Here is a 12188-nt window from a genome sequence, read left to right as displayed (position 1 = left end):
ATGAAAAATTTCTTAAAAAAAAAACATATTCAAACGAAGCAAAATATAAAAACTATAAAAATATATTTGAAAAAATCAAAAAATACTCTAAAAAAGTATATTATTCGAAATTACTAGAAAATGCAAATGGAAATACTAAACAAACTTGGAATGCTATTAAAGAAATAATCGGACAAAACAAATATAAAAATAATGTTCTGCCAAAAAAACTTTTAATTGACGGTGAAACAATATACGATAAAGCACTCATAGCTGAAGAACTAAACAGTTTCTTCATAAATGTTAGTTCTAATTTAGCGCAAAGTATTCCTTTAACTTCTTCAACATTTGATTCTTATCTAACAAATTCTAATAAAAAAATGAATGAGTCAAAGCTAGATATACGCGAGTTGCGGACTGCATTACTAAGCTTAAAAAGTAACAAAAGTGCAGGATCGGATAAAGTTAACGTTAATATATTAAAATTAGTCTATGATATAATTGAACCATCTTTGTTTCATATATTCAATCAGTCACTTAAATCAGGTAAAGTTCCGGATAAATTAAAAATTGCTAGAGTAACTCCAGTATTTAAGTCTGGAGATGAGTCAGAACCCTCTAATTACAGGCCTATATCTGTTTTATCTTGTTTCTCGAAATTGCTTGAACGTATAGTGTACAATAGGCTGTATAATCATTTAACTGAAAACAACATGTTATACAGTAAGCAATTTGGTTTCAAAAAGCAACACTCAACAGATCATGCAATAGTAGAGTTAGTTAATCACTTATCTATTGCTTTTAAAGAAGACTATTATACGTTAGGAGTTTTCATTGATCTGTCGAAAGTTTTTGATACGGTGAATCATTCCATTCTAATAAAAAAACTGGAATATTACGGAATAAAGGAGACAAAACTTACTCTGGTTTGAAAGTTACCTTTCAAACAGAAAACAATATGTACAATTTGAAAATTTAGAAACGACCAAAAAAACTGTAAATTGCGGAGTCCCACAGGGTTCTATACTTGGACCCTTACTTTTTTTACTATACATAAATGATTTGTCTTCAACATCAAACCTATTAAATTTTATTTTATTCGCAGATGACTCAAATCTTTTTTATTCTCACAAAAATATTTAAACACTTTTTACAGTAGTAAATGAAGAATTAAAAAAAGTAAATGAATGGTTTATATGCAACAAATTGTCTTTGAATGTTCAAAAAACTAAATTTTCTCTTTTCCGCAAACCAAGCAAAACAAAGGAAATACCATTTATTCTTCCCAATCTTTTGATGAATAAAACTAACATCAAAAGGCAAATATCTGTAAATTTTTTATGTGTGAACTTTGATGAAAAGCTATCTTGGAAAGTGCATATAAATTCTATAGAAAAAAAAATTTCAAAAAGCATTGGCATGATCTATAGAGTTAAGCCACTTTTAAATTTTAAGTCCCTAAAAAGTTTATATTTTTCCTTTATACATAGTTACTTAACTTACGGCAACATCATGTGGGCAAGTACTAATTACACTAAGCTAAAAAAACTTTATAGCAAGCAAAAACATGCTGTTAGAATCATAATTGGATCTGGTAGAGCGGTTCCTTGTGAACCTCTTTTACGTGTAATTGGTGCCCTGAATATTTTCAAACTTAATATCCATCTTGTTCTACTGTTCATGTATAAAACAAAATATGGACTGTCCCCCAAAATATTTGAAACTTATTTTAAAGTAATACACCATAAATATGCTACAAGATTTTCCGCTAACAACTTTGTTATACCAAAATCTTATTCTAAACAAGTTTCTTATTCAATTCAGAATCGCGGACCACTTTTGTGGAAAAGATTACCAAACATTGTTTCCGGAAAAAAAAAATCTCTTCATCAGTTTAAAACTGATTCAAAACAGTTTTTTTTAAACGCAGATTTTGACTTATATTATTATAAGTCTTTCTTTTAAAAATAGATCAGATATATAATTTAAAAACTGAAAAACAAGTTAATTATTCGTATTTTCGTAATTATTCGAAAGAAAAAAAAAAAAAAAGGTTAAAATTTTTTGACAATAATCATTATCAAAAATCACATTTTCTCGCTTTTTATTTTATTTTTTGTGCGTATTTATATATATAAAGTTATTATATATTCACTTTTACTTTTACCTAATCTAGTTATGATATTTTACTTTATCTTTTATATATTTTACTTAAAATATATATAAAGTTTTATATATTAACTCTTACTTTTACTCAATCTATTTATGATATTATGTATTTGATTTATAACCTAACACTTTTAGGCTGTTAGGAATATAAAATTAATTTCAGAGCGCCAACATTTTCAGGCGTGCAAACGGCATCTGCATAATTCATGAAATTTGTGTTTTGTCCGTCGTGCGGTTTTGCTATGTTTTCTTTAAGTGCAGTTTATATTTATATTATAATATACTTCAAATTATTTTAAAAAAATATTTACACATTTTGTAATATTTAATTATCGATATTTTCTATACAAAACAATTTTTATCTGTAATAGTATAATTTTTAGTAAAAGAATTGTTTAAAGGTTCTAACAAAATGGGGAAAAAAAATGTCAGTTCAGAAAAAAACTATTCAAAATCTTCTAGAAGATAAGCATTATTGGATACGTGAAAACTAAAGAAAATGTGAGATATCAAGGCGCAATGTAAATAGAATCAAAGCAAAAAATGAAATATTGCCTTCTTATTAGATATTCAGAGGCAAAGCAAATGGTCGGAAAAAAAAATAACACCAAGGAATGAGAGAAAGCTTGTGAATATAGAAAGAAAATAGATTTGCTACATACTTAGCAATTGCTAACAAGTTGAATGAGGTGAGAATAAATGTAGCAACAATCACTGTTCGAGTTTGCATGGAAGTAGAAGGCCAGCACAAAAGCCAAAATTACGGATTCTCAGAGGATACCTAGATTGGACAAAGTAGTACATTAGTTTCACTGATGATGAATGGATATCAGCAAGTCATTATAATACAAAAATATTTTTTTTACCAGTTAATATTAATAGTCAATAGTGTTTAGTGATTGTTTTTATTTTATTTTCTTCAGGCTCCAGCGATGATTCTACCATAGAAATCATCGCTTCAGCAATGAGTTTACCATGGAAATCATCACTTCAGCGATGAGTCTACCATAAAAATCATCGCTTCAGCGATGAGTCCACCATAGAAATTATCGCTTCAGCGATGAATCTTCTATAGAAATTATGACTCAAAAGACTCAATTTTTTAATATTTCAATATAGGTTCAATATGTGAAAAGACTTCCAATGAAAAATTTCATGAAGATTGTATAATCCTGACAATTAAACACCCTCCTAAAGTCATGTTTTGGTTGGTTATTAGTGGAAAAAGCCTTAGTCAACTGTACATTGTGGATAGAATATTGAAACAGGACCAATACAAAAATGTCATTAAAACCCGTCTTTTACCTCAATTAAAGAAGCGGTTTCCAAATAAGCAGAAGAAAATATTTATGCAAGGTGGAGCACCATGCCACACGGCAAAATCCATTAATAAATTATTGACAAATCTAAACTTTCTACTTTTGGATTGGCAGGGAAACTCCCCAGATCTAAACCCCATAAAAGATGTATACAAGCTATTAAAAAGAGAAATTTCGTTGGAAAAGATCACAAATAGGATCCAATTGATTAAAAAAGTAATTTGACATTGTAACCATAATATGTAAATAAACATATTCTTATTATTATTTTTGTCTCAAGTTAGATATGCTTTAATAGTTAAACTTTGTTTATAAAGTTTTTATATGTATTTTTATAAACACGTAAGTTTTACATGCTAGATGGATGTGTTGTACACATCCATCTAGCATGAACGAAAACCTTAGGCGCCACTATGCATTTATTTGTTTTGCATTTAGTTATTACAAAGCAAGTTGGCAACATTCTTGATAATCATCTCTTAATATTTTTGAGACTTTCAATTAAGTAAACTAGACAAAAAATGTTATTTCTGCTAGTTTGATCTTTAATACTGGTTCCTCATTTTTAATTTTTCTAAAAGCGATATCTAAACTTAATGAAAGTTTAGGCCATACATCATTTTTAAATTGTTTAAATGGCTTATAACTTGGAGACATTTTTCAAAAATCGTTAAATATACAGATGACAAAATTCTTTCTAAGATATGGTGTCTGCAGGCAACCAATGTAACTTTTTATTGAACTGTTCTTCAATAAACTTTGACGAACCATTTATCCAACCTGAGTTTGATGGAGCTGGGTCAAAAGTAATTGTTACAAGTGCTTTTTCTAGTTTTCAGATCTTTAAAGCATCTATGCCTACTGTTGCCTTTTTTTCCCCCAGTTTTATTAGGAATCTTGGACACACGCAACAATTTTCCTTCAGATTCCCTTGGTTTTCCTGTTACTACAATAGCAAAGCGTTCTATTTTTCTATCAACCTTAGAAAACAGCTTTGAATCTCAGTGAATGTAAGAGTACGTGGGTAAAATGATAATTTTTTTAATGTCATCCGAAACTTGCTGTCAAACTTTATTACCTGATCTGCTTGCTGTACTTTTTTGAGGCATTTTATCCAAATTGTGATCTAATACTTCAGCTACGGCTAAAATGATCCCATATCTTTCTCTGTTGGGTAGATTCAACCTATCAGCCATAAAAGAAATTTTGGTATGTTCTAATATACTAATTTTTTTATTGCTGATATTTTTTTAAATTCCAATTTCTTCCTTTATATTAGAAATTTTGTCTTCATCATCAAATTCTGGCCATACATCGGATCTATTTTTTTTAATTTATTCTTTTCTTGATTTTTCTTTATCAATAGCTTTCATTCTCTTTGATAGTATATTTTCTATCTAATGAACCCAAAAATTGTTTTTTAGTTGGCGCTGATATAAGAGTAAAATTAAAACTGATATTTGATTATTGATGTCACGAGAGGTATATTTTCTAATCAAATCTTCTGCATTTGATGCCTCAATATTAAACAGAGATGACAACTTATTAGTAAAGCTCAGTTGAGTCGTATAACATTTTTTTTTACATTTTTAATCAAGTTCTCTCTAAGATTTATCAGCCGCAGTATCATTCAAACAGTCTTTTTTTTTCTGTTTTGTTTGAATTCCTGCCATTTTCCAAAATACATTCACTTTATGCAAACTACAGGTGCAACTTCTTTTTTACTAATTAGTTTCAAATCAATTAGTCTCCATTAGTTGGTAATTGACTAAATATCTTTGTTTCAAGAGTAGGTAATAATTTCCTAACAATTTTATCAAACATCTTATCGTTTTTTCTTAATTTAATATTACTCATATTGGATTAAATATTTTTTATATAGGTTATTATACCTGTAGATGTAAAAAATAATTACAAATTATATAAATATAAAATTATTTAAAAAAAAAATTCATAGTAAAAACTTTCATTATCTCAAACTTGCACATAATTTTCATAATTTAATAATTCTTGATAATGATGGAATAATAAAAATGATTCTTAAGAGTCATTTTTTGTAAGAATCAGGCAGTCAATGGAAGTGACCTTCTCCTGCTTGAATTTTTTATATATTGATCAGAATATAGAAAAAACCTGTTGGGGAAAAAAACAATTTTTCGTTCACTCGGAATCTGGGCTTAAATTTTTGAGATTTTTTTAAAAATTTTTAGAAATTTAGTTTTTGCCACCTTTGAACCCATTTTTTTGGCAAGGCAAAAAGTTGCACATAGCTTTTGTAGTTAATATCAGACGTAACCCAAAAGCTCTCTCCAAAAAATATAAAAAAGTTGCGTGACACTGTGCGGTTGGCTAATTATCATAGTTCAAAAGTACAAAATCAATCAGTTTTGTCAACTTTTAATCGGAGTTAATTCTAGCGGCGAAGTGTTGCACACAATTTTTCTTTTAGGATTTGAAATTATCAAAGGTATTGAGTCTAAAAATGCAAAGAAAGTTATGTGATACCTAAGGCCTATTAATATATTAAGGCTTGAAATTGGAAAAAAATGTTTTAGTATACTTACAAAATGAACCATTACGGCAGAGGCGCTTAGTTTTGTAAAAATGTAAACATATCCAACTGTCAATACAAAAAGGTTCTAACATAATAATAAAAAAAATTCGTGTGATCTTTAGATATTAAGTTAAAAATAAAGGTACAAATTGTTAAAAATGATTAAGTACGAAGAGATAATTTTTTGGACACACAGATGAGGTTTTCGCTCACAATAAAATTTCTATCATCCAAAATTAGCATTTAGCATTACACAAAACATTGCACGTAATGTTAAGAAAAAATTTAAGCGTTTCTGACTATGATATAGAAATCATAACAATTGAAATAAATAATAATAAAAAACAATACATGATCAGAAGTAAATTATTTAAATTTACGTCATAACCAAATAACTTGTGGTGATCGAATGGAAGAAGAATCGCTGATATCACGATTGTGGAGAAACAAGTTAGTGGGCGGTTGTTTACTTTACCATAAAAATGTCTTAACTTTATTTTAACGATCTTTAAAATTTGCATAAATAGAGTAGATATTTTATCATTGCTATTGAGAAATAGGTACTGCATAAATAGAACTTGTTTTTAGTTGAGTATGAAACAAAACAAATATTTTTATGAAAACTGTTGTTGCTTTTCAAAAGGAAATTGTGGATCATTCAAAAAACATAAAATTATAAACAAAATGTTCTACATTCATCAGCTGGGAGATGTTGATGTTAAGAAACACCTCATCAACTTAAAGGTAGTTATGTATTTTAAATTTACGCAGACTGTAATATAATTTTTATAATTACATACTTTATAACTTCTCTGCAATAAGATTTTGAGACAAAGTTCTTTAAACAAAAAAAAATAGCTCTTTTAATTAATTCCTCACTCTTTTAATAAATAATCACTAAATTAATCACACTCTTGCAATATTGTATTTTAATAATAACAACAATGTATTTCAAACTTGTAAACATTTTTCGTGAAGAGTCAGATTATAAACAATGCTTTAAATGACACACTTAATAATTGTTTAAAAAATTGTTTTTAGGTCATGCGATTAAACGATAATAATATTTGGGAAGAAAATGGACTTATTGCAAATAGACTTAAAAGAAATCTTGAAAAGGATGAACAAATATGTGCTTTTCACCGGTACACGTTTGGTATTTGGGCGTCACCAATACATGTCGTCATATCAATGTCAAAGCGATACAATGAAGTATTTTCAGTTAGTGCAATGCTGTGTTTTACCCATTTAAAGCAAGAAACTGCTTTATCTAGAGTCAACGAAAACACCAATTTATGTACAGAAACACAAACACAACAAGAACAAACATATATGACACCTGCTACTCCAGATGAAGAATTTGATCCCGGTGAAATTAATGTTTCACAGGAGATTTTGGACGAATCTCTAAGAAGCCGTGAGAGTGTAACTGAGGTTCTTAATGCAAGTCCAATAAAATTTAGATTAAAAAGGAAGTTCGAATATCTGGAAGATACTACTAAAGATAAGTTAAAACGCAAGTATGTTCGCCTAGAAAACTTATTAAAGAAAAAATTTGCGGAAGCTGTTGCTCCTGGACAAGAGGAAATACTTATAGATTTTCTTAACAGTAAAAATGTTGATGAAATAAATAGCCCTCTCCCAATTGAAATTATTCGTGCTCAGAAAGTATATAAGCAAAGTGATTCCATGGGAAAGTTAGTTATCCTCTCATTATTAGACCATACCAAGTATACCAAAAAGTTTATAATGAACACATTTGAGTGTACCAAACATCGTATAGAAACAGCAAGAAAATGGCATGCATCTCATAAAGGGTTGGCATTTCCAGAGAAGAAAGTATTCGACCGATCTAGTCTTGATCAAACAAAGTGTGAACATTTCTTAGACTTTATATTTACAAGCGGTATTTTGCATGATGTTGCTTACGGAATAACCAAATTAAAATACGACAGCGGTGAAGAACAAAAGATAGTGCATGCAATACTGACGACAAAATATAGCCACGCTATCATGTTCTATCGAAAAAGTTGTAGTGAAAACAATTATATACCATTATCTGATTCAAGTTTGTGGAAAGTATTGCATGCAATAAAACCTTCAAGTCGAAAAAGCTTAGCTGGATTAGATGATGTTACTGCTTCAGGCATGAATGGTTTTCAAACATTACAAAAATTGGCACAAAGATTTAGTTCTAAATCTCTCGAAGCTGCCCTTGAAAAAGGAAAAAGGTATTTGAAAACAAGTTATCAAACCAATTGTAGTGTCAATGACTCAAACATTTCTTCTCATAGCTCAAAACATGCCTTATCAGATCCATCTGAAAAAAATCTTCAATCCAACACAGAGATATCAGAAGTGGTATGTGCCGATTGCTATGATTTGTGCAAAGCTATCGACATGATCAAAGAACTAACAATTCAAAATTCTGACGATGCTGATTCTATTTATGATTTGGAAATTGCTGTAAAGGATGTATTCAACTACATAAAACACCTGATGAGAGATTCTCAACAGAAAAAGGCAAAAATCGAAGCTTTTAAGCAATTAAACGATGAAACTGCTTTCTGGCTTAAAGATTTTTGTCAAAAAATTCTTCCGGTTCGATACAGAGAGGGCCAAAGAGAGTATTTTGGCAAGAAAGGAATGAGTTTACATGTGGATATATTCTTCATAAAAATAGCAGGAAAGTTATTCAAACGTGTTTACTTTACTTCAATGTATAGGTGTGATCAGGGAATAGGTGATGTTGTTTCGTTAGCCACTGCAGTTTTAGACCAATTCAGAATTGATCAACCGCATATCAAGAAAATGTTTACCAAATCTGATAATGCCGGCTGCTATCAGGGAAATCTTTCAGCTGAAGCAATCTACAATGTATGCAAAGAGAGAGATATAAAGTTGCTGAGATATGATTATAATGAACCCTGTTGTGGAAAAGATCAATGTGACAGGGAGAGTGCAGTTGTAAAGACAATTTTAAGGAGTTACGTTGACTCTGGTAATAATCTTTTGACTGCTGAAGATATACACAAGGCTATGCATTATAGTTTTGGCGCTAAAGATGCAAAAGTAGCAGTTGCTCAAATTAGCAATGATAAAACTGTAGTTACTGGACCAAAGATTAAGAACATTAGCAACTATCACTCATTTGAGTTTGGTGAGAAAAGTATGAAGATGTGGCGTTATTTCAATATCGGTGAGGGAATTGAACAAGAGTATGGAAATCTTAAAATTCAACCCTCGATTAAGTTGTTGTTGCCATATAGCAAAACAGATAATTCAATTAAGCGTAACAAGTCACTTAAGGAAAAACAGAAAAGAAGTGACAGGCAATTATATTCATTAAGATTTTGCACGGAAATGAATTGTACTTTATCATTTGAAAGCGATGCTGAGTTAGAAGAACACATGCTATCCGGTCTTCATACAGTTCCGAAATCATTAACATCATTGGATAAAGTTCGCAACTCGTTTGTTCATAAGATGAAAATTACTTCACAACTAAATATGCCAATTTCTTCATCCTCTAACAGTGCTTCCGTAAAAGACAAACCACATTGCATGAACATTTTTCTATTGCAAGGTTGGGCATTACCAGTTCGAAGTTCTTTTAGATTTTCAAATCAGCAGAAAGAACTGTTGTATAAATACTTTATTCGTGGAGAAGAATCAGGTAATAAAATGAGCCCTGAGCAGGTTCACACGCAGCTGAGGAGAGAACTTCCGCCCGATCAATATGTAAATAGCCAACAGATAAGATCTTTATTTTCAAGGTAGGCATTGTTGCTATCAAAACTTTTGCAAATTAGATTATGTTTCTGACTGTTAAATAGTTCTTTTACAAATATGAAATTAAAATTTAGGTGAAAGTTATAATTTTGTGTGTTTGTTTACATATGTTTAAAAATATGTACAATTGATATTGTTATAGATTTAGTAACCTGAAAAGAAAAGGTAAGCTGGTAGAACCGACAACAGAAAATAATGAAAATAGTCAGGTTAACGATAACAAAGAAGTTTATGGCGAAAATGATGACTTTAATCTGGCAGGAGACAATGAAGATGATAATAAATATGAGGAATAGATCGCCAATCTTGCAAAAGAAATTTGTTTTGTATGGAAAGTGAATGATTGGGTTGCTGTTGCATATGAAAAACAATGGAATATTGGATATATTGTGGAGGTAATATTATTCAAGGTATATATTAGTTTCAAGTTTTTATTTTGTTTTACAAAACAGTGCTCTAAAATAAAAGGAATATAAATAAAATGTAAAAATAATTTCAGAATGACATTATATAAGACTTTACAAGTTTTATTGAATGTAAGCAAAATTAAACAAATCATAAACTCTTTATTATATTATTTTAAATGTTGCGCTAATACTTTTAGGTATCTATAACTGGGATCAGAGTTAATTGTATGATTAACGGGCAAGAGAAGAATACTTTTCGCTGGCCAGTTACTACCGAGGAGATAAATAACCAAACTGATAAAATTATCTGTTTAGTAAATGCTCCTTTTCTAATCAGTGGTTGTGGCGATTATTCATTATCCGAAGAAGACTATAATACAGTCATATCATTATTCTTAGAGAAACTTATTGCAGCAGAGTAGAAATTATGTGTGATGTGGTGGATAATGTGTGTAAATGACTCTATTAATAAATGAAAAACTAATTTTTAAATGGAAAAACATTTAAATGTTTGATTTATGTTTTATTTAATTAGCAATATAGTTATCTTGATGTTAGATTTTTGTTCAGTTTTTAATTCATGTTATATCATGCGTGTGACAAAATCACACGAATTTTTTTTATTATTATGTTAGAACCTTTTTGTATTGACAGTTGGATATGTTTACATTTTTACAAAACTAAGCGCCTCTGCCGTAATGGTTCATTTTGTAAGTATACTAAAACATTTTTTTCCAATTTCAAGCCTTAATATATTAATAGGCCTTAGGTATCACATAACTTTCTTTGCATTTTTAGACTCAATACCTTTGATAATTTCAAATCCTAAAAGAAAAATTGTGTGCAACACTTCGCCGCTAGAATTAACTCCGATTAAAAGTTGACAAAACTGATTGATTTTGTACTTTTGAACTATGATAATTAGCCAACCGCACAGTGTCACGCAACTTTTTTATATTTTTTGGAGAGAGCTTTTGGGTTACGTCTGATATTAACTACAAAAGCTATGTGCAACTTTTTGCCTTGCCAAAAAAATGGGTTCAAAGGTGGCAAAAACTAAATTTCTAAAAATTTTTAAAAAAATCTCAAAAATTTAAGCCCAGATTCCGAGTGAACGAAAAATTGTTTTTTTCCCCAACAGGTTTTTTCTATATTCTGATCAATATATAAAAAATTCAAGCAATTTGGAGGAGGTCACTTCCACAGTTTCAGGAATTTGCCTGATTCTTAGAAAAAACGGCTCTTAAGTTAAATGTAGTAATACATATTTAATAATATTATCTGAAACCTAGTGTCGAATTATAATGGCATCAAAATTAATACAAAACATGTTTAACTTAAACATTACATTTTCATATTTAGCCTAAAATCACTGTTTAATGTTAAATAGTTTTTAAAAGTCGGCGGTAGAAGGGGCATAACTTTTAAACCGGGGGTGGGGGGCGGTCAAACTTTAAAATTTTTCAAAAACCTTTTTTTTTTGCTTTTAATGAACAAAATGCCACACAAAACTGACTGAAAAAAATAAAGCAATAAAGTAGTCTTCCATTGCTGCTCAAATTGCTCGTTAATAAAAATGAAATTAAACGTAAAAAAATATAGCAAATATTTAGGTGCTTTGTTTGATGAAAATTTATCATGGAGAAATCATATTGATGTTATTGAAACAAAAATATCCTCTGTAATAGACTTTTTGTATAAACCGAGATCTTTTCTCGATAATAAATAACGAAAAAGTTTTTACTTTAACCTGGTTCATAGTCAACTTTCGTACGCAAATATTGTATGAGCCAGCAACCACAAAACGAAATTAATATAGCTGCAAAAACCTGCAAAACTATACATGCAAAGCAATTAACTTTTTAGATTATCAAAACCGGCCCTATTGAAAAAAAGCATGATGATCTTACGTATAAAAAACTTAATTCATTGCAGATATTATTAATTATTTATAAGTATAAGAAAGTC

At 29.5% G+C, this 12188-nt stretch overlaps 1 protein-coding gene across 1 annotated transcript; it reads left to right on the top strand.

Annotated features, from left to right (window-relative positions):
- The first annotated feature begins 6455 nt into the window (after window positions 1-6455).
- LOC136077809 (uncharacterized) lies at window positions 6456-10775 on the top strand. The gene is made up of 4 exons (XM_065791966.1): window positions 6456-6765; window positions 7063-9797; window positions 9956-10223; window positions 10418-10775. Exons 1-3 carry the CDS (start codon window positions 6616-6618, stop codon window positions 10107-10109), a joined length of 3039 nt encoding a protein of 1012 aa, XP_065648038.1. The 5' UTR covers window positions 6456-6615; the 3' UTR covers window positions 10110-10223; window positions 10418-10775.
- The last annotated feature ends 1413 nt before the right edge of the window (window positions 10776-12188 follow it).

This window comes from Hydra vulgaris, chromosome 03 (genome assembly GCF_038396675.1).
Source record: "Hydra vulgaris chromosome 03, alternate assembly HydraT2T_AEP".
NCBI classification, from domain to species: domain Eukaryota; kingdom Metazoa; phylum Cnidaria; class Hydrozoa; order Anthoathecata; family Hydridae; genus Hydra; species Hydra vulgaris.
This window is presented reverse-complemented; position numbering and strand designations above follow the sequence as displayed.

Excerpts from the sequence above, each read along its gene's own strand:
- LOC136077809 (XM_065791966.1), top strand. The coding sequence starts at position 6,616 with ATGAAACAAAACAAATATTTTTATGAAAACTGTTGTTGCTTTTCAAAA. Across the intron at positions 6,766-7,062 it reads AACACCTCATCAACTTAAAG|GTCATGCGATTAAACGATAA; the intron begins GTAGTTATGTAT and ends AATTGTTTTTAG. Across the intron at positions 9,798-9,955 it reads ATAAGATCTTTATTTTCAAG|ATTTAGTAACCTGAAAAGAA; the intron begins GTAGGCATTGTT and ends ATATTGTTATAG.